At 34.1% G+C, this 24,501-nt stretch overlaps 1 protein-coding gene across 1 annotated transcript in view; it reads right to left on the reverse strand.

Annotated features, from left to right (window-relative positions):
* Window positions 1-24,501, reverse strand: part of LOC149420025 (uncharacterized) — a 624,492-nt gene that overhangs the window by 24,380 nt on the left and 575,611 nt on the right. Inside the window, exons 6-7 of the mRNA XM_089636938.1 lie at window positions 2,580-2,710; window positions 34-1,727 (exon numbers count right to left, since the gene is read on the reverse strand). Coding sequence (XP_089493064.1) covers window positions 34-1,727; window positions 2,580-2,710 — 1,825 coding nt within the window. The remainder of the gene's footprint in view (window positions 1-33; window positions 1,728-2,579; window positions 2,711-24,501) is intronic.

Below are 24,501 nucleotides of genomic sequence, written 5' to 3' on the forward strand. Positions count from 1 at the left end.
AAAAAAATCTGATAAAAAAACATGAATAATTACTCTTCTGGTTTCTCTTCATCGACTACTTCTTCAATCTCTTCTTCATCTTCTTCTTCCAATTTATCTTGTGAAGTTTCTTTTTCGCCATCATCAGACACGTTGCTTGCACCATCACTGCCTTCATCAGATGACTCGTACGATCCTTTACGAACCCTTGTCTTTCTTTCTCTAAGCGGAACGTCAGCAATTACTTGCTCTTCTTCTGATCTAATCGATTCTTCTTCTTTGCCCTCTTCTTCTGACTCGTATGCATCCCCTTCTCCCAAATGTTTGATAACCTCCTCTTGAGATCCAATAGCAGGTATGATCATTTTACTGTAAATCGTCCTGAGGCTTTCGCCCTTGTATATCTGGGTCGATTTGCGTTTTGTCTCTATTGAGTCTGATTTTATGGTTGACGATTGGTAGCTGGAGCAAATTGAAGACTTAGATTCATCTTTAGGTACAAATCCTAAATCGCCACGACGGTAAACAGCGGCTGCAGATGGAACAGTAGAAAGCGATCTTGCTCTTACATATCCAGGAATAGACAGTAGATCCAATAGCCGTTTTAAAAGATTTCTCCTGGCTGCATCTTTTTCAGCTTCATTGTCATCTAAAGGACAGTCTGAGATTTTTATAGCTCCTTTAACAGCCAGACTTGCACTCGTTATAACATCTTTAAGTCTGTCAGATTCTCCTTTGGCTTCCAAAGAACTCATTTTCAATTCGCTCTTCTCACAAAGACTGACATGGAGATTCTGTTCTAATATACGGACCTTCAAACTCATTTTTGAAATTTCGGCAGTCAACTTTTCAATCTGTCTGGCTTGTGTTGCAAAATCGAATTCTGCTTTTCTGATAAGGGTTACTTTATCCTTCATTTCAAGGTGTTCTTTGCTTAGTCTTTGTATCAAATTTAACTGCACAAGACTCTTTTCCATGGCAGTATCGCGTTGTTCCTCGGCGAGTTGAAGAGCCAGTCGTGCAGATCTTTCCTTTTCTTTTAAAGAAGTATTTTGATCAGATAAGCTAGCCTGTATCGAGAGCACTTCCCTTAATTCGTTATTAACAGCTATATTTTCTCGGATGACCCTGTGAGTAGATGAAGCAATTCTTATTTCTGTAGCATCCTGGAAATCTTGTGCTAACTTTAACAGCCGAGATTCGAGTTCTTTCTTCAAATTATCTTTACTCACGATGAACTTCTTTTCGGTTTCGTGTAGAATTTTCTTATAATGCAACTCCTGGGATTCGTAATTAGCTTCCTGAGCTTCAAATTGGGCCATGAGATTGTCTCTTTGGGCGCGAAACTCTTCCAAGGAATTCAACTTTCCTGATAGCATTTTGACTTCAGACGTCAAAGTTTCCCTCATCACATTGAATTCTTTTTTGAGATCTTTCATCTGTGTTTGAAATTCTTTTGTTTCAGCTTGTCTCTTCTCTTCTATAGCCTGCACTCTTTCTGTCAGCTCTGCAACCTCGTCCACTTTGATTTGAAGAGTTTTCTTGAGATAAGTGATGACATCGGCTCTGTCTTCATCTAATTTCTTGTATTCGGCTTCTAGTTCTTCATTTCTTGTTTCTAACTCAGCGTTGTATGTTGTTAAACGCTCTAATTTTCTGTTCAGATCGGCAATTTCGAGTTCAAAGAAGGCTTTGTCGATTTCGGGCAGAACCTCTTTAGGTTCTGCTTCCGCCTTACCCTTCTTGCCCTTTTTAGGAGGCATTATTAAATAAAGATCTCAAAGGGCCTAAAGGTAGCGGCGTGTGTTGTGTTTTGCCTTGTGCCTGACGTATCCCAATAGCTTGTTGATTGCCCTGGCAACTTATCGATCTGTCCGCTGTCTGTCTCCATGACAATCGGAACGACAACAAACAACACAAAGATTGCACATGCATATTTTTATCAAGGTTCAGAGGTTGTTCAACTTAGAGGCCAGTATAGAAATAAATCAATACCCCAAGCCATCATTGAAAACCGCACGTGTTTACGTAAGGAAAAATATACATCGGCACCAAAATACCAACAAACATATTTTTAGAACACGTGTCTTCAATATTAAATATTTCACTTTTTTATTGGTTTTATTGGTACACACGACACAAGAGTCTCATTTCCCAAAGCAAGTGGAACTATGGCACCATCAATAGGACTGTTCTGAAGCAAAAGAAACCTTGACTAGCGAGTACTTGGTTTCCATAATTTAGTTGCTTAAATAAACATTGCTTTAATCGAAATAGTATCGATTCTATTGGTCTGAAACTAGGGTGATACTAAAATAATTTCCTACACAGTAGAATATAACAGCGAAAGGAGGAAAATCAAAACCGAAGTATAATTGAAACATGGTGATTGAAGTTCGATTCGCTCAAAAGCATGATGTCATCCACGACAACTTTGGTTTAAGTATTCGCTAAAACGCATGATATTATCCACGACAATCTTTGTTTAAGTACCTATTCGCTAAAACACATGATATTATCCACGACAACCTTGGTTTAAGTATTCGCTCAATCGAAATCGCTTTTTAATCGAAAACTTCCATAATGACAGTTCAGCATACCTGACAGTATGGCGCCCCGTAGGGCGGGGGCGGCGAGTCGCAGTATCGGTAGCGGGCGCGCGTGCCCCCACAGCGCCCCGAACAAGGAGACCAGGGGCTCCAAGCGCCCCAGCCGCCGGAGACTGCGCCCTCTAGAAGAAAGATAAGTATACAAGGTAAAACATATAATAACACTACAGAAATTAAATAGGAAAACTTCAGAAAAATATTATATGGATTAGAGAATCGATACCCTGGACGGAGCTATTCGAGAAAAAATTGAAACAGCCAGCGGGGCGAGAGGGAAAATCTATGAAAAATGCTGAAACCTACTTTGATTTTTTAATGACTTTTCCCATTCCTTGTATCATCAAATACGCAAAACATATCATGGCTGTTATTACTGCATTAACACAAAAATGAAATTATAATACTTCTTTAATAATTGCAAAATTACTTTGTTTCGTCATTTTAATAAAACGAGTATAAAATACTTTGCATACCACTATTTATTTTTATTTCTTCTTAATTTAAAATTTTTCATTATGCACCACTTTGCCCGCAAATCATTTAAAAGTTTGTCATACAAGATGGATGCTAGGCAATTCCCCCTGACTTTAGATTTAGCTTCAATGTCATTCATACAAAATAGCGCTAATGCTCTCTCCAGGGCTATTTAGGTCTACGAACTAAACGCTTCTAACCTCATTCATCACTCCAGCATCGCAGCTCCATTGTGAAGCAATTATTATGATGTATTGTGACATTTTTTTATTGAAAAATTCTTAATATTACAAATTGTTGTTTTACATATGTTAACGGCACATTTTCTGCCATGCATATGAAAATAAATAAATATATCGGGCCAGTTTACAAGCGAAAATTGACGAAAAAATTAACAAAAGACATTTGAAGGTAAATTAATTAAAAATTTGCCTTATAAAAAATCTTTAGGTTCGGAAAATCGATTTGCACACTGTATAATGTATATTATACAATGCAATAATTACAATAGCGTATTACCCAAGGTTGATATTTTCAGTTGCAAACTTACCAAATACAAGAGGTCCATAAAAGAATATTTATCTGATGGTTTGTGAATAATGTTTGTGTCTATTGATTATATCTCTATTATGATTTGATTTATATCTACAACCTCTCTCCATGGCTATAAATGTATTGTTTTGTAAATTTTTCGTTTTGTATAATCTTTTGTTTTGTATTCCTAAACTTTTTAATTCATATTCCTTTCTCACAAATTCAATTTACTTATTCCATATTATGCTGTCTCAGTAGAGGTAAAGCCACAAGGAGGAAATCCATAATTAGTTTTATTTTACTATACAACATGCAAAGTAATTAAATGTAAACTGTCGATTTCCCGAAAATGAATAAATTAATAAATAAATATTATCGAATCGCATCTTCTTCTGCTTGATTATCTGCATTGACTTGTGACATAGAAATAGTTCGGGATAAAATATGGATTCGTTTTAAATTATTATCGTAATGTAAATATGTGTCTTTTACGAGCTTTATTCCATAACAAATTTAGCAAATTCAAAAACTCTCATTTATAAACTTAAGTCAATTAATTAATTTGTATCTGCGTGAGGGATAATCTGACTGAATGAAACTTACGCCTAGCCTAGTTCAACAGGCTCTCTGAGCATTTTCGTATAAAAGCATAAGGTGTTGGACCACACTCTTGGATATCCATCGGCCATGATTGGCCATCAGTCTAAGTTGCTCAACCTGGCGTAGAAGCTTTAAGAATTCACCTTAAACCTCACAAAACATAAATAATAAAATTTAGGTACAGTTTGGTATTTTAAATGAAAAACTAAAGAGTGCTTTGCAATCTCGAAAATAGCTACACTAAGATTGGTAAAAGATACATTGATGTAACTTAAAGAACACAATATTGTCCGGGTACACTACATTAAAAGCGTTTTAAATTTTTTAAATGTTATCATTTTTACGAATGAAATTGGAATACAAACATTTTTGAAATTACGAAACTGCTATTTCCCGATTTTGTAGTGGGTAGCTAAACATTAAAGCCTTATACACATTACGCTATATTATGCGCGCATAAATTGGGCGTGGCATGTACGTATTATATGTTGGGCTGACATGCTACGCTATAATCTTCCTCAGGAGATCAATTGGGGGACTGCCGCGGAATATCATTTCTTTGTATGAGAGCTGTCACTTTGACAGATGACAGCCGCCTAATTACGGCGCTCCGTAAATTATTCTGACCGTTATTCCTGCCGTAGTTAGGAGAGGGGGTCGCATAATTTTCAAATATAGCCTGGCTAGCAGATCACAGCGCACATCGTCACCACGTCAACACTTATAGAACATCATCTTTTTAGATGTGACATGTATGTATGGGATTGTATGGCGAGCAAAATGGAGTTATATAAAACGCTTGGAACTTTAAGCGTAATCTGTCACCCCTTTAAATCCATTTCATTTGATAATTCAGTGGTGATATTCCGAGAAGACCTAACACTTATATTGAGAACAACTGAAATTAAATTCGCCAATAGGTGTATTGATTTTATGGTAGTGACTTTATTTGCTTCTCTGATAATAAAGTGCTATCAAAATGAAATCAATGATACGTAAATTTTATTATGCTATTATTTCCATTGTTTAGTATATAACTAGTTGACGTGTACCCAGCGTTGCTTGACTTTTCTCTACTTTCTACAAATATAATACGCATTTATTATATATAAACCTTCCGGAAAAAAATTTCTTAATGATAGTGAAAACCCTATCAAAATCCTTTGCGTAGTTTAGAAAAACTAAGCATACAAACAGACTTTTTTTATTGTTGTCACTAATAAATTTATGTAAAGTTGTAGAAAAATAAGTCCTAAACTAAGATGCTTCAACAATAAATAATTCTGGTAATAATGTCAAAACAATGAGATGAAAAGTAAAATATTAAAAATATGAACGATAAATAGTTTAGAAGGCATTGATTACTAATAGACGAGTATGTTTTCGATTACGCTCTTATTTACGCAATATGAAATCGTCATGTTTCAACGCATAATATAACAAATCACACAATTTAAGATAAGAAGAAAATACACAAATATAATAAATACTCGATTCTCACCTCGAAAATTATTTTTTTTTTTTTTTTTTCATGATGAACTAATGTTTATAAGACAAGGTTTTAAGCATAGCATAAAGGAAAACAAATAATTATAAGCAATATTAGTCGCCTGAAATGTAGATATAATACGTCTCGACGCCATCTAGTGGTAAATTTAGCACTAATAATGCCTTTCCTACAAAAGTAAAAGTTGGTTGTTTACAGGTGAAAAAATATAATAAGCAGTAATTGTTGATTGAAGTACTAGTACATATTGAATTATTTGGCGTGTTGGAAATAAGCCGACATAGCTCAGTCGTCCAGAACACCTGACCGGCCATCAGAAGGTGCGGGTTCAATTCCCGTCATCGGCATTTATTTTTTATTGGTATGGATATTTCTAGCGACTAATTATTGCTTATAATAATTTGATATTTTGACGTATTAATTATTTATAATAATACACAATAACAATCTGTGTTATAATAATAAAGTTACATGACAATAATAATCCCAAATGGAATTGTTTGCCATGATGCCAAAATGTACAAATGACCAAACAAAGTACGTACCTATAAACTCATATAACATAAATGATTATGAAATTACAGGATGACTTAAATAGCGTAGCTATCTGTAATGAGAATAACCAGTTATTTTCAATGATTCGAGAAATGACAAAAAATAAATTACCTACTGTAAATCAATTATCTGTTAAATGAAGTTAAACAACACTACCCGCCTCGCAACGCTGACCAAACGGTTGGCAACAAAATAGATATCACACTAACCAAATCACAAACAAGAAATATAAAAGAATTCACATACACTGTCATATCAAACAACTATACTTTGCATGCTTATGAAGCTATATAGAGTTTGCGTCGACTATGTGGTAAAAAAATTATTTACAAGTCACACTATGGATAATCTTGATGCAACTGTATTTAAAAAAAATTGATTCATTGAGAATACGTAAACAATTTGCTGATGCGATGCTATTACGCAAAATCGTCAACAATGTCACTGACTGTTTAGTATTATTAAATAGAATTGAATAGAAAGTATCTAAGCGGCATACGCATTCGTTCATTTGTTGCATTTTTAGTGTTCAACATAATATAATAACATTATCGCTGATGTCGCCAGCTTCAAAATCAAAATGTAATCAACATCAATAATATCTGGGTTCTTTTAAACATTTTTTTTTCAAAACTTCCGCTTAATATTTGGACTCCAAGCGCGAACAGTCGAATCTGTTCCACGGATAATTTTCAATTCCGCGACGATTTTGCATGAAAAGGTAATCTCTCGCCTTCCGCCCCATATCGACTGAGGCTTCACGCGAATTAGGCAAAAGCCTCGCTTCCGAGCAAATGAGTCGAAGACAAAAAAATACCCGAGGAGATTAACATAAATGAATAGAAATTAACCGGAAAACTTTGTCGAATGGAAACAGAATTTTGAACAATTCGAAAGAAAGCATGGCCGACCGAATACTGAACGGTCTCCACACTTTTTGGAGGCTGATATTATTTATGGTAAATTGCCGAATAATTTCACTGGCTTTTCGTCTAGACTTTGTCAAAGTTTGAACGAGTTTCAATAAATTTGGAAACTGGATAATGAATATTTAAAATTTTCCTTTCAGCATGTTTGTGTGGTGTGTATAATTAATTACACAACCCGTCAAAAATATAATACAAGACAAAGATAATTATTATGTAAGAACAACAGATTTCAAATAAAACCTTACTTCGTATTGAAATTAATTTTATGTAAAGGCTGCAATTGTTTGTAGGTATTCGCTCGAGTTTTTGCACTTGCTCAGTTATACTAAAACTAACGACCCAATGCCTCAGCACATATTGCGGAAGCGGCAAAATATTGGAGGAGCCAAAATATTTTTCATTTGTGCATTATTGCTGTGTAATACTAGTAACCCACTCTTAATTAGTTTTATGTAGCTTAAGTACGTCGACTAAATATGTATAATTTTTTCATTGAATGTTGGTGCCTATTTGGAATGACCAACCCGTCAAAATACTGTAAACAATAAGCATATTGTTTTATGACTCAAAGTAACTTCGATTGAGTACAGAAGGAAAAATAGGTTCCCGCGTGTTCCGATATCGTGATAATTCATTTGAAATTTACTAAAAGTTTAACAGTAAACCTATTAATTCATTCGTTAAGGCACTGCAATCCCGTATTTAATCTGGATATCAATATTTTGACGAGATTCTTAATATATTAGAAATATTCATTTTTCTCCGTGCAGAGCCATATAAACACATAGAATCAGATGATATCCACGTAATTATCGCAAACTTACTCTAAGCATCAGTAGATTACCGCTTATAGAATGGATGTTACAAAACAACCCTTTCCCAAGTTCTTTGTCTTAAGAATTCCCGTACCTTTTACTTGTCTACTATTATCTCTGTGTATCAACACACAGCCCCTATGTATAAACACTCGTATAAATGACATGTCTTTGTTTTCAGCAGATTATTAAGTTGAGCGATATTTCATAACGCGAAACGATCATACAAAATTCCACCTACACACAACTGGTGTTCTATATATACCTAGTGCAATTTAGAATGAGTGCCTATTTCCGGTTATATGGGGGGTGCAAAATGAATTTATCATTATGGAAATGTTTAATAATAAATCTTCCCGCGATGTTTTTTTTATATACTTATTTTTATTTAATATTCTACAATATAGATAAAGATATTATAAAAGATAACGGTCTCAGCTGTAAATCTAACCCAGGTGAATTTGTGTTACCGGGACAACGCTTCGACCAACTCGGCTGTTGGGTCTTAATTATGTTGCGTAATTTTTAGTTCTTTTTCTCTAAAATAATTAGGTTCCGATGGCCGAGTTTGTCGAGGCGTTGTTTCGTAACACAGAGATCCTGGGTTCGATTACCAGTTGAGACCTGATCTGTTTCATGTTTCATTTAAATTTATTAGTATTATCTTCATATTCAATTGTACTATACTGTTATGGATATAACCTTCAAAAGCTATCAATAAAATTGAATACTTACTACGGTTTATAAATAATATGCAAGTGTATCTATGTTATCTGGTGTATCTGTATAGTTTTATACGGATTTTCCTGAATAAACGGTTTTCAAGTAGTAAAGAAAAAAAATTGACTGATCGTCAGTTTAAAGTCTCGTTGAAAAGTTTAAAAAAATCTAATACTGATTGTTATCCGTGAAATACGGACCAAACTTTATCAAATAAATTAATAAATTTCGAAGATTACGAAAAAAATCGACTTAATCTATAATCTATTATTTATAAGTATCTTAATCCATAATCCTTTTTTCTTATAAAAAAATCTTTGCTCCATTTAACAAACTTATTCCCTTTTAAATGAAGATTCGTCGAGCGTCCCTCATTAAGGAGATGGAAAGCCGTCAATAAGACTTAGAAGAAAGGAGAAAATCACACTTAAGTGCTAAGAATGATTTTTATAATCCAGGGAAAAATTTAATGGTCTTCGTTTAGATATATATTTTTCTCTCTGAAATAATTATGGGGGTTGGGGATTTTTTCTTCGATATAAAAATGGTGGAAGAATTTTTTATTAAAAATTATGACCAGTGGCACAGGGAGAAACGTTTGACTCACGGCCTTTGTTCTAGGCTCTAGTTCAATTAGTTATAAAAATATTATTTTCAGTTTTACCTCTGTCATGAACTCGGATTCATTGAATTCTAGCATTTCCGCTTTGATGTAAATACTAATTTTGAAAGTGAATCTGTCTGTAACCCGGCTCAATGAACTATAGAATTTCAATTTGCTTTGTATAGAAGGGTATTTTTTAAATTGGAACTGATTTTTTTAACCATTCGGACAAGAGATAAAAAGCCATAAATTCTCCAAAATTATTTTATTTCAATTGATTGATTATTAATCATATACTTATTTAAAATGTGTATTTCTTTTTTTAATTTTTGACAGATGTAGTAGCTTTCAAATTTACTATATTAGTAAATTTCTGCCTGTAAAGCCTTTAAAATTGACAATGTATGTTTCGGCAATGATCGTGGGACAAATATTTTTGTATAAATACTTTCAACTTCACAAATCCCGCAGTTATTATATCCCGTGATTTTTCACGTGTAAGAAGCTAGTAAATTAATATCTATCAAGCAGTTGAAGGCAGAGAAGATGTAATTCTGCACCCTTCCTTTTTGACCTACACAGTCCAAGCATTCGTCATATTTCTTTGGACCTGACTCAAGTTTAGGAAACTTGATCTTATTACGTCTTTTTTAGACGTACCCGTTTTTTTTCTATATGAAAAGAATTAAACATATATACATATTAATTATTCAAAACGGTACTTAATAATTTTGTACGTATTGCCTAATTCTTTATTACTGTAGCTGGTGCCAATGTGGTGTAGAGGCTGAATATTATTGTAGCGGGTGAAGGTGGTACACAATAATGATACGTCATCTTGTAGGTACTGATATTTATTGGGAGCTGCTTGTAACAAAAGAGGCACACAACTAACGTGCATCGCCTTTTATAAGATCTGGCAAGCATTCCATCTCGCTTGCACTTATCCACATTCGTACAGACATCACAATTACTGTCTTTATTATTTTTTTTTTAGATACTTTATCTTATCATCAATTTATTTCATTTTAGTTCGTTCAATAATACAATTAGAATACAGAACATTTTATGTACATGCATATATTGTATCTAACAGATTTCTAAAATGGGGGCCTCAGCATGGGTAAAACACCCAATGAGGCTCACATTACCAATTGATATTCTTGAAAAATTCTGCTAATGTACCGATACCTTTCTTAAAAAATTAGATCGTGGAAAGCAAAAATTTACACATGACTACCGATATAGTTTCCATATTGGGATCGGTATGAAAAAAAGCATCGTGTAAAACGCCCATTATATAGGTACGTAAAATTAGCATTATTTGTTTGTCTCTTCAATATTTCAACATTTTAGAGGAATAGAGGAAACCACTTCGACAGTTACTGATCGAATCCTTTAAAAAACTAACCCAGCAATAAAAAATATCGATTTAAAGTAGAAAAACCATTGAGTCTGTTAGCATAAACATCCTACACGAAATTAGCATTTTTTATGTTTTTACCAACAAAGTGAAAACACCCCTGATATTGAAATTAACACGAATCCATTTTTAGTTTCCCCTCTATGAATACATAATGTGAAAAACACATCCCATTAGTTCATGAATAATTTCCCGATTACACATTATCATAATAATTTAAGAGGGTGATTTATCTGAGAGTTAGCTCAAACTATAAAAAATGTTTTATGAAAATCCGTAAAGTTTACCTTAAAAGCTTTGCGTAAAGCCCGTAGGAGAAAAAACACAAGCGTGGAAACTTTTCGATGTAGGAATTTGCGCTCTATTCGCATCGAGTTTTACGTTTTCTTGGCTGTCTGACGTTTATATTTAACCATTAAAATACGCTAATGGTTTCTTTTAAATCGTGGATGATACTATGTTTATTTCCCTTAAAACGTGCACTATTTTCACGGTTGAGCACATATGTCAATTTGCTGTCTGTCTATCTGTCAGTCTGTAGTTAATTGCAGTATCCACTCGTAAATTTTTTCTATGTCGCTACAAAAAATTCTCAGAAAATCCTTACAATCTCAGATTTTAATACGACGACGAAAATTGCACCATGTTGAAAAACACCTTTGTGAGTGAAGCTGTGTTTCATAAATTGCTTTCAAACTGAGACCATAATTTTACCAGTGAATATATGGCCCATTAGACTAGATATTGAAAATCATTAATAAAGATATTAATTAGGGTTTAAAACGCTGACATTGAAATTGACCCACCTCTTTAAAGTATTAAGTACAAAAAAACTTATTTGAAAACTAATAAATTGTTTTAATTTCTGATAAATGGAGTTGTTACGCTTGGCAACGCTAGTAATTTATTGTAAACAAGTCGACTGACTAAAACCTCTTAGATAATTTTTTACATAATTTAGCAAATACAAGTGATGTTTTCGGGCAATTTCAGTGAGCCCTTATCTATATATTTCTGCCATAAAATAAAATAATATCCCTTTACGAGGATGGCTGATAGAAAAGGTATCCGACCTTCGCCTAATGGGGTGGAAGTAACAATCATCCCCTAGGAAGGTATCAACAGATAGCACACATTGTTCAGTCTTCTGTGAAATATTATATCGTACTTTCTCGCAGCATTCTGTCAACTCTGTCAACTCCCGAGATTTACATTTATATGGGCAATCGAGAGAGCTACGGACAATAGGCGGAAAAGGATGGAGAAGTGGAAATGTTATAAATTGGTATAATACACAATGACGTAACGGGATATTTATTTGGAGACTCGTTATTCTTAAAAGCAACGGAGTTTACGACAAATATTCATGAAATTATGAGATAAAAATCTTTTACCAGAATAGTTTATTTTAGATCGGACCTCTTTCACCCTGCCAGAGGCAATAAGGACATTAACCTAACGACATATTATAACAAAACCTACAGGATATTTGAAACACTGGAAACCAAGGAGACATCTCCAAACAGCTTATGATAAACCTGGTAAACATCATTAAATTGACTGTGCTAATGTTAAATTATTGAAGTGATATTTGGGTCACTAATAGTCCTTCGCAATAGAATGGAGATATGTGGACTGTATTTGTATCAATAATAACAAGCATTGGTGAGAAATCAAATACATCGCATGCCCAAGGAAAAAAGATAAATGAAAATGTGTTCTGGAAAATTAACACATATAATTTGAAAAATTTATCGGAATTTTTTTTCATCTTACTATCACAGCTTCACAGAATGTGTGAAAAGTGTAATTCACAACCCTTAGGCCATATAAATTTTTGCGTACCTATATTAAATGTAAGTTTATGTATTAATTTATTTGCTGTATTTTAAAAACGTACATAATTATCTATGTCCTTATACAATCCTTGTACACATGTACACATTATGAAAATACCTTTTTGAACAAATCACTCACTTATTTCTGTAAGAGTTTAAATATTTTATGTTTAAATTTTTAGGTTTTCCTTTAATTTAATTTTTTCTGGCAATTTTCATATTTAACTTCAACATTTATATAATATGCCGTATTTTTTAAGTTTCTGTGTATTCCTTACAAAGTATTTTTTACAAAGTCCCATGTACCACTAAAGAAAATTAATCATTATTATAAATTGGCTATTGTGGTTTGCATCTTGTCTTATTATTTTGGCTTACATTTTCTGAACATTGGAAGAACAATTTCTTGGTAAATATTTTCTTGTATATTAAATAATATTATATATAATAATATACGTTCGTTAAAATCAGTGTCTCCTTCTCTTTGTTTTGTAATCTTTTCCTATTGCAAACATATTTTATCTGATCTCAAATAATTTTATATGTAAACATTAAATATAATATAATGCTTAGCTATCTTTATCCATATTATGTTCATAACAGAATAAGTTTACACGTTCTAAACAAACACCACTATGGGAGAAATTACAAGTAAGTGAGGCAACGCTAAAGAGATAATCCTAATATTTTTTTAATACTCGTAAGTACATATTTATAATTTAAGGATGCTCTTAGTAAGTAACACACTTCTGGTGAAATATCATTAAAATGCGCTTAATAAATCTAATAGCAATGCTAATATTATGTTTAATATTCCATGCTTTATAAGTCACGTGTCTATAAAATGTATATCATAATAATTATAGCATATTGTAAATTAATTATTTATAGGGGACGAACGGGCAAAGCGGAGAGGGCGGGCATTACGAATAATTTATTGCAATATCGAACCATTGTGTGACAAGGATAAATATAATTTCTTTCGATGTATCAGGATGAGTAAATGGTATTTTTTTCTTTGAACACATTGGGGAATTAATTTTTATTGGAATCGTTTATCGTTTGCGTGGTTACTACAGATCGAGAATTAGAGCGATAATTTTAGTTCAGTACAATAATTTAGTGGTTATGTGCAGTAATTCCCTGGAGGGCAAAACGGACGGGCAAAATAAATACCGTAAATAAGGATCATACTTTTGCGACGAATGCCATGATAAGACATCATTATTTATTTTAATTATAAGCAATAATTAGTCACCTGAAATATCAATACAAATTGAAAATATCTCCCGATTAAAAATAAATGTCGCCAACGGAAATTGAACCAGTACCTTCTGATGTCCGGTCGGGTGCTCTGAGCCACTGAGCTATGTCGGCTTATTTCCAACCCGCCAAATAATTCAATATGTGCTAGTACCTCAATCATTGTTGATCCCGTTGGCGGCATTTATTTTTACTCGGGAGATATTTTCAATTGGAATTGATATTTCAGGCGACTAATTATTTGTTATTCTTTATGCAATGCATAAAACCTTGTCTTATAAACAATATTATCACTAAAAATAATTATTAATTTTGTCCGTTTACTATACTATTCACCTTGCCCGCCCTAGTCGGGAAAAAAGGGGAAAGTTATTGTTAAAAAAAATGTCACTTTAGTCACGTATAGGAATATTTTTCATTTTAGTATTTTGATTTTACGTTTGTCATTTTATTATCTATATTAATTAACGCATCTCTCGAACGTTTTACTTTATTTCTCAGTCAAACTTAGCACATCCCTCTTGCCCGCCCGTCCCCTTTGTAACGATATTACAATTTACAATAAAACTCAATAAAAAGTTAAGTCTTACATATCAATTTGGGATTTTCTTACAGGCCAGTTACGGGAGTGCGACTTGTCCATCGGATAAATAAAAAAATCTTCTTATCCCGTACTTATGTAGGAATAAGCGGTGAAGTGAGTGTGGTCCGGGGGGAGGGGGTAATCTGCAGCCCTCGTGTCTCCACACTAAATTAGCCGTATCCGCCCCCCCATAGTGGGAGAGTGGAGCTTCCGGGTACCCTTATTCACCCGATAAGCCTTCGCCACCACGAATGACGAAGTAACTTAGAATAATTTATAAAAGGACGAATAACCGAGGGAAGCGCACTGAATGAATGTGTTAGAGTGAACGGTGATTTTACGAAAAGATTTGGACGTAAAAGGGATACATTTTCATTCCTTTTGTTAATTCGTAGGTAGGTAGCCCTATTTATGCCATATTTATCTGTATCTTGCGGAAAGGAGTTTTATAAAGCTTAAATAAGCGAACACTCAGTATCTATATATATATATATTTTTAAACGTTACGGATTAAAAATGTGAGGTTTTTTCATGAATAAAAAAATTGCGTAGGTACATATTGGAACACTAAATATGGTAGATTAAATCCATTATCCCAAATATAACAAAAAACACTAATTTCGGTTTTCTGTGCGTCCCCATGAAAACTGGTTCAATTAACTCAAATTTGTTGTAGTTAATTATTTTTTTAAACTAATTGTTCGAAGGATTTAGACAAAGCAATAAAGGTTGTATCTATCTTTAATATAATTTTAATTTCATAAAACATATAGAAACCATATCTAACAAATTTGTTTTTTACACACTTTACAAATATAAGGCAAAAAAGTAAAGATAAAATACTTTTTAGCAATTTATCTAACGGGTTCTTTACATTATAAATCTTATTATAGTGAGTTTACAGTTACATTTTTATAATTATGTAAAATAAAAATAACTAACTAATAATAACTAAAAAATTAAAAAATAACCTAATTCCTATTCCTCAAATTCTCAGGCCCCAGAACCCCGCTGGCCTCTGCCAATTAAAAAAAAATCAGTCAAAACAAAATATATCCGTTAAAAATAATTACTGTAATAACATAAAATGGCATTTCCTCCACCTTATTTTCTATGTTCATCTTCCCCAGCCCGATTCGGCGGTTAAGTGACCATCAATACGTACATTTCTCTCCCATTTTCCAGCTCATTTTTTCCACTGAACAAAACCTAATGGAATCCTTCGCCAATATTCATCCCTCAATTGGTACAATTTCCCATCCAAGTGTTCCACGGACACCGTTTCCTTCTCATTTATTTACACGAATGGATAATAATTCGCATTTAGACTAACTTTCTTTGCTGATGGATTGGGCCTTAATTTGAAAAAAGACGGATGTATTTTCGCGGAATGTTTTTATTTTGGTATCTTAACTAAAAAGGCGTTTTACGTAAACAAATTATTACTTAACATAAAATCATCACACAGAAGTTTTCTTTGGTTTTAGGTGTACTAAAAGTAAATGTATAAAATTTAATTTGACGAAATGGTTTGCGATTAAGGTGCATTTTGGATATACGAGTATATTCTATATAAATCCATATATTTTCAATTTGTTTTTATTAAGGCGATGCACTACGTCGTGTAATATTTTAATTCAAGCCTCTATCAATAACACACCTAACGTAGATGGCGATAAGGTTTAAATTCCCGCTTAACACCATCCGCCTGTTTTGATTTATGCAAGAAAAAAACATGGCTAAAAAGTGCCTTTTATTTTATTTTGTGGATATTCAGGCATAAATATTAATTTGTTTCCGATCATTTTATAAATTACTTAATTTAACACATTACACAATAAAATCATAACCAAAAATGGGTTCGTAAGTAGGAGATTTTGAACTTTTAAGCAGTTTTCATAGGCCTTATACATTATTTTTTTCTGGGCTTATAAAAAGACTTATCAAAGGCCAAGATGTATTCTACTCGCATTATTTAATTAAAGCTTCTGAAACATTTCTAGGCGACCAGATTTTCAAACCAAAAAAACATGATTTTGCATTACTACGTAGTGCATCGCCTTAAGGTGTTTCACATTGCCCAGTCAGGCCAGGACACCGCCAATTGAGGAATTTATTTAAGGGGAACTCAGAATGGGAAGGTGGGAGGTTACAATCATCCTGGTTACTAAAGTTAGTGTCAAAACGACGTAAGGTATTACGGTTACGTCTGAAGGTTGTTGGAGTCTTCACAAATAATAGGTATACCAATCCAATTTCCTATAAATATTCAAAAACTCTGATTTATGGAACACAACCGTTTGCATTTATACAGAAAATATGTTGTGCCCTTCGAACAAAATGTATGAAAATTCTTATGTTTTTTTCTCTTTTAAAACCTAAATCTAAAATATAACCAATTTCTAGGCTCGCAGATTATTATGCAACAAAGTTCTATTTAAAACAATTTTTTTACTGAACAATTAGGTTTCATTTGCACATTTACGGGCAAATTAGTTCTATCTGCTATAAATAAACATTGTTTCAGTTGTATTGTATTTTGAGCTCATTCCCTTGGGACAGCAAGGTTCCATCTGCTAATTGCGTGAATCCGAGAAAAATGAAACAAAACTTAAATTTATTACAAAGCAAAAATGCAGAATGTATTAAATAGGGTTTTCCAATAAGAGGTGTTATTTTGAATAGCCCGCTATTTCGGTAGATGTTACTTTTGAAGCTGTCATTTTTTGACATTTGACAAGTAGAAACTACGTTATTTATAAAAATAGCACGATACACGCTTCAACAACGCATTGAAATTATTAAAATTCACATGGTGAAAATTTGGCAGAGACGGTTCGTAAAACTCGAACATTTTTGGGTCGTCGTGAAGCACCTTGTCGGACCGCAATACAGAAATTGGTGGAAAAATTCGAGCTGTTGGGACAACTTAGTGATGTGAAGAATAAAACCCGTGCACGTCGCTCAAGAACAGTCGAGAATATTGCTGCTGTAGCTGAAAGTGTTGAAGAAAACCCAGGTTTGTCCATTCCTCCTCGTTTTTTGGAATTAGGCATTCCACAAATTTCATTACACCGTCCACAAAATCATTACACCGTATTTTGCATAAAAAATTGTGTCTTATAGACTTATAAAGTTCAGTTAACACAAGAACTCAAGGCGGCCGATCATCAACAACACCTCTAAAATAAACTAACACCTCTTATTGGAAAACCCTATTTGAAAAATTTCAATTATCAAAAAATCGGATAGCACCCTGTTGCTCCGAGTTTAGCTCCTTTTGAAAGCAGCATGGTTCCATCCTTTTTTTGTTTAGTTTTTTTTACTAAATCCCACAGAAAATTTTAGTATTTTATTCGGGATTCAAATTTTGAACCTCATCATCTCACTTCCATACAAATGGCAAATAGAACCTTGTCATGAATTTCAGATAGACAATAAATAATTGGAAAATGTCTTTTCCTTTCAAAGGTTAAAAATGTATTTATAGTATAACAATGAACAAATTGGATAATTAGGAATTCAAAGAATATTTGCCATGAACAGCAAAACTTAAACAATACATGACATGTCATTATTCGCCTCGTTTCATTCTAACAGCGTCTTATTAAAATGGTAATATTCCGATCGAAATAAGTTATTTACCTTGTCGGTATTTTCGTTCGAAATGCCGAAAGATCAAAATAATTAGATATTGTTTCAATAAAACGTAGAAAGGACAATGTAACATACAAGTTAACGTAAAATATCATTTGTTAAAAGGGACATTTTGTATTCAATAAGGCTGTGCCTTTCTTAAAAAGGATTTAAACTATGTATTGTTATTTTATAAAAATCTAAATATTTGAAATTTCTCTTTAAAAATAGATTATCCTAATTGTTATTTTTAAAATCTTTCTTAAAATAATTGATTCCGTATTTTTTAGGTCACCAAAGACACGGCAAGGCTTTCTGTAACGTTACCTATAGGAGGATGAAAGACACCATGGCATCGTATCTCAAAAATCAACCATGACAAAGAGAAAGTCTGTTTTTAAAAGGTTTCCTTTCGTCCCAAAAAAATATTTGTTCGTCATGTTTCATTGATGATTTTTTCTAAATACCCCAAAGTGTGCCAGAATATTAAATAACTCTTTCATTCGTAATTTTAATTTTAACAGGTAATTTAAAAATTTCACCAAATTCATACACTATGTTTTTTTTTATTTTTTTTTTTATATTTACTCCACACAGGAGGCCCTGAAGAAAATAATTTCCCTCAGGGCCTATGTCATCTTTGGGGATGCTGTGTGGAGGGTCATTTTGTGGAGAGGAAGGAGTGAACATGGGTCTTGAAGAGTCCCATGTTGTAGGAGGGAGGAAACACAGAGGCCGGCAGTTCGTTCCACAGCCGAGCTGTTGAACTTAAGAACGAATCGTAGAAGCGACCCGTTCTCATGTGACAAGTGTCAACTGTGTACAAATGTTGGGCGCGCGTTTGGCGTGTATCCCGACTACGCACCGGTGCCGAAGGGATCAATGACGCTAGTTCCTCAGAGCATCTTCCATTGTAATACCGATAGAACAAGGACAGCATACCTACCTGACGCCTGTGCTCTAAAGATTGCAGTCCGTTTGTTAAGATTGGGGAATCTATCAAACGGACCGCCCGTTTCTGCACAGAGTCAAGGGTTTTTTTCAGGTATTTTGGGGCTCCAGACCAGAGATGGCTGCCAAATTCGACAGTAGGGCGCACTTGCGATTTGTACAGGGTGAGCAGTTGTGTACTATTAAAGTATCTGCGGGCCCTGTACAGTACGCCCAGCTTCTGAGAGGCCAACTTTACTCTGGCTTCGATGGAGCCCCCGTACCTGAGCTGGTCACTTATAGTTACACCAAGCATATCAATGGAAGGCCTGTTCGGAAGATTGCTTCCGTTGAAGGAAACTAGATTATCATTTGGATCCCTTTTATACGTAATCAGACAGGATTGGGTCTTTGAAACATTAAATTCGACGAGATTATTTTTACCCCAGGAGGAAATACTCTCGAGATAACCGTCCATTCTCTGCTTCAAAGCCCTCCGAGCCGTTGGAGTTTGTGTGCCCTTTGGGGGCTTATCAAACAAAAAGCTATCATGAACTGTACTGTCATCCGCGTAACAATGAATCGGTGCACATGTCAAAAGGTCATTGATGTGCAACAAAAACAAAGTCGGAGACAGAACCGATCCCTGTGGGACGCCAGCATTTATGGAGTGCGAGGAAGAGGTGAAACCGTCAGCAACCGCCTGAATCGACCTATCCCTTAAAAAGTCAGCAATCCACGTTCACAGGGATGCGGGAAGTCCGTAAGAATGCAATTTGTTGACAAGTCCTCGGTGCCAGACCCGGTCAAAGGCCTTGGATATGTCTAGTGCGACCGTTTGGGTCTCACCGTGACGTTCCAGGCACCGCCCCCAAACATGCGTCACATACGTGAGAAGATCACCGCACGAGCGGTTCCGCCGGAATCCGTATTGACGGTCGTTGATAATTTTGTTCTTCTCGAGGTATGTGAGCAGTTTGTCGTTGATCACACGTTCCATCACTTTGGACAGAACTGATGTGATCGCTATGGGGCGGTAGTTGGCCGGGTTGGAGCGGTCACCTTTCTTGGGAATAGGGTGAATTACCGCTTTTTTCCAACCTGAGGGCACAGTGCCACACTTCAGGGACATTTTGAAGAGCTTTGTCAAAACTGGAACTATTTCCGCAGCACACCTCTGCAATACCAGGGCAGGTATTCCATCAGGTCCACTAGCTTTGTTAACATCGAGCCCCCGTATGACGTGGAGTACATCCCGATGCCGGATCCTCAGCTTTTTCATATAGAAGCCGCAGTGAGGAACCGACGGCGGAACAGCACCCCCGTCGTCGAGGGTCGAGTTTTCCGCAAACATTAAACATTATGTTTACTGTTATTCACCAACAAAATAAAAATAAGTTATTTCAAAGTTCAAGGGAGAGCTTTCAGCTAATGGGCTTACAAAATACACATTTATCAAAGCTTAGCAAATCACATACACCATAAACATGTTTGTTTATACAACAAAGTCATGGCTGGAAGAATAACTATTTCCTTTAAAACTGCATTGAGCGTTTTTATTCAATTTTACAGGTCCATGAGAGAAAATTAATGAAAGAGCTTTTCATTCAGTGTACGTAGATTTGAATTTAAATCCTTATTTTCTTCAATGTTCACAATCTAACTTTAAAACTTCGTAGTTCTGCCCAGTACTTTTTGAAAACTCGTCTTAGCGGTCCGATTCGAAATTTAGTGCCGCAGCGCAAAGATGTAAAATTAAATTAAATAAGTCGAAAAATCAGTAATCAAGTTATGGACAGAAATAATATCAACAAACAATGACAAAAATATCGATTTTTTCCTGTCGGAAACTTGCTGAATAGATACAGAATGAACTGATTAAGTTAATATTTTCGAATATTCAAATCCTCCAATTCATTCAAATCGAATCAAAAATTACATTTTTGAATGCCGCAAAATGAGAATGATGCCACTGTATAGTCCGTTTCATTCCTCTTAGATATCATGAATATTCTAGTTTGTATGTACGCCGTACGTTTGTTCCGTGTCACTTGAGATAATTGAGAATGCATTATGTTCTCCATATACTATAAGTAGGTTGGATCAGTTGCATGCAGTACTTTGTAGATGGCACAAATAATTGTCATATCGTGCCTTGCACCAGTTAGTCTCATACTGTGACAGCTGGGACAAGACAGAATAATGCCTTAAGGCGACACAAGACTAATAAAGGGGGTTTGCTCCAGGCTCACATTTGAATTAAATTCGACGAATTCGTAACGATAATATATATACTTTCGAAAGTAGCTATAACTTTGTAGTTATCAATTATAAATAAATGAAACAAGATAAGTTTGTTTGAACCACTATATATATTTTTTAATTAACACCGATCGGCTTCGGAACAACCGTTCCTTCTTCAGGGCAAACTTTATACTTTTTTTTAAAAACGAAAATGTAATACATATAAGCAATGCAAAAAAAAAACAACTTCTAAGCTGAGAATAACTCCTGTTTAGGGAGGGAGTGAAGTTTTAATTTTTTAACATTAATTCATTTTGGGAATACTACCATACATATAAACTTTGAAATTATGAACATATGTGTACAGAATAACAGACGTCTATTATCTTGCATTTCTGCAAGTCACTAAGATTAACAAAAACAGTACCCTTACCATCAAAATATTTTATGGAAGGCGGTTCGCGAATAATATAAAACGATTTTCAACGATAAAATAAGCGGTAAGCAATAAATTTTATTTTTCTAGACGATGAATTAGTAACTTCCTGAGAGATTCCTCTAGAAACATCTGACAGTTTTGTAATACGTTCATCAGAAATAATTAAAGTAATAATTTTTCAAGGTCTGCGTTAGATTCGCACTTTGCTAGAGCAAATTCAACTGTAGGTCTGTCCAGTACACCAGGGCCGCGCGTCGTATATATTTGTGCATGGCTTCTTTACTTACGTCGTTAAGATTTTGACTATATTTCAGGGTATAACGTACAACCTTTGTTATGTTCTACATATTGTATTGGTTGTATCGTTTGCATAGAATTTGTATACAGTCTTCATTTGAACAATACAATTCGATTCTTCATAAGCTCAAGCGTTTCTGTGAACTGTCTCGGTTCTAGATTATCACGAGGATGTCAGGGATTTAAATTTTGACATGGGAGAAGAAGACATTCGAAGAATTAATTCAGTCTGAAGACGCATTTGAATATAAAATCTAAATAGTATAGTGAATGAATTCATAACGATTCTAAGATCTGCCATATCCAAAATCGGTGGTTGTTGTGTTAAGAAGTCTTCTCGCGGAATACGAATTAAAGTTGTGGCTACGGACGATAAAAGTAAAATATTTGAACTAAAGCAAAATCTTTGTTTTATCCCAATAAATGAGCTGAGGTTAAAATAAAAGTGGAGGCATGATAAAATATATTTTTTGAACAAACTATGTTTCTATACAGGGTGTTAAGGGACGTACTTGACTTACTTTCTGATTCCTGACATTATTCGGAGTAAAAGCTGCTTTTGAAATTTTGGAATCCGGTGATTTTTTTTAACGTTTTTTTTTTCAAAATGAATAAAAAAAATACTTCAAGAAGTATTTTTTTGAATCAAGATTCAGCCTAGTATCAGACCAACCCCTCACCCTTATCCTAACTGTGCAATAACCGATTTTTCACGTTTTAAGTTTAAAAAAAAAATCAGGAATTACTGGTTAAAATAAGTCAAATAAGTTCTTTAACGCCCTCATTACATAAACGTGTACGTGTATTCTTCACGTGTGAAAAGGTTTTCGTCTTTTTAGTGACCTAATCTGAATAGCAAGGTGCTTCTCAACCTTCAACTCCCCTTTTCCTTCTCCTCTCCCTCACCGCTCTCTTCAACATCACAACTTTCAGCAAATGATGAAGTCATAGTTTATGAGGATAAGGGCAGTTGGGACTATCTTGTGAAATCAATAGATAAATAACGAAAACGAAAAAAGGAATTTTTAGCGATGCTTTCATTCCTTACAAGAAATAATCCATTAGGGTGGTTTTACCTTACTGCGTATTATTACCGAAATATATTCGATTCCGTGAATAAATGTTTCCCCTGCGATTTTTCACTGTTGCTTCTTTTATAATGGCAAGTCACCTTTCTTGTTTACTTGTATATTATGTACGTAAGCTCACAGAAAACACAACCACCTACGTAATTAAGATAATGGTTGAAAGTGAACATTAGGTAAGCTATTTCTATTGCGAAATTACATCCTGAAGGATTCCTGAAAGGAGGCAAAATGTTTATCATTAATGAAAGGTTATAATACATTTCTGCAAGTCACTAATGAGAACCGACGTTAAAAAGAGCGCACGGAATTTATGAATACAAATAAAAGTATACATAGTTTATCAAACATCTTCCCCGCATATCTTTTCCCCTTTTCAGTGACATTAAAAAGCTATTCGTGAACCGCGAACCTTCAAACGTGATATTTTAATTTTCCTAAGCGGTGCATTTTTTGTAATATATCATAACTCGTAGCATTACTTATCTCGTAAGTACAATATTCTCGTACTTTGTGCACGCGAACAAGGTTGATAAAGAAGCCATTGCGGTTTTATTATTTAAATAATATATCAATTTGAAGTTGATAAGCATGAAACACACCAACAACAAAATGTATTAGTCGCTTCCTAAACGTGGATTTAAAATAGATGCTAGATAGTACCAAAGTACGACAAAACACTTGCTTATAGTAGACTAGATAAAGGGTACCCGGCGTTGATGGGGGTTATCCTTAGGACATATACCATGGCGGACTTTTCTGTAGGCCTTCATATATAATTCCGTAGAACATTATTTTGATGTATCTCATAAGGTTTAGCCAGCGTTAACAATGTAGTGCCCGAAAATATATGTATACGACTTGATTATAAAACATCTACTTTCTATAAATATAATATGCATGTATTATATACGTAAGTAACTAAGCGCACAAACAGACAAACGCGAATAGTGAATTTATTTTAAATTATTTAGAGATTCTACCAAGATTTTGTGTTCAGTTTAATTCACGATATGCCGTTGATTTTTAAAATTATAGATTTTGCTTGATGTGATTAGCTCAATCAACGTTGTTTATTACTTCAATTAGTGCCACTTCACAAATTTTTCGTTATAAATTACGTAAACGTAATATTTAGCATCAAATAGAAGCATCGAAAGCATCGGGTCGTTTCGGAAAGCCCCTAAATCTACAATCAACCCCTGAACAAACTTCTATTTGACATTTAAAAAAATTATTACCCAACACCCAGGTCCGGATTTATACTAAAAGCTATAAAAACACGACGTCTCATTTAAACGGTGAGGGGGAGATATAAATGCCTATTTGTACGTATTTCATGGTGATGAAACAGGAATGTATTATAAATATTTTACAGTGGTCAAACGGTCGATTTTATGTTTAAAAACTTTAATTATTTATTAATTAACTAACGAA

This window comes from Hesperophylax consimilis, chromosome 11, assembly GCF_061612785.1.
Source record: "Hesperophylax consimilis isolate HC1 chromosome 11, BYU_Hcon_1.0, whole genome shotgun sequence".
Classification (NCBI taxonomy): Eukaryota; Metazoa; Arthropoda; class Insecta; order Trichoptera; family Limnephilidae; genus Hesperophylax; species Hesperophylax consimilis.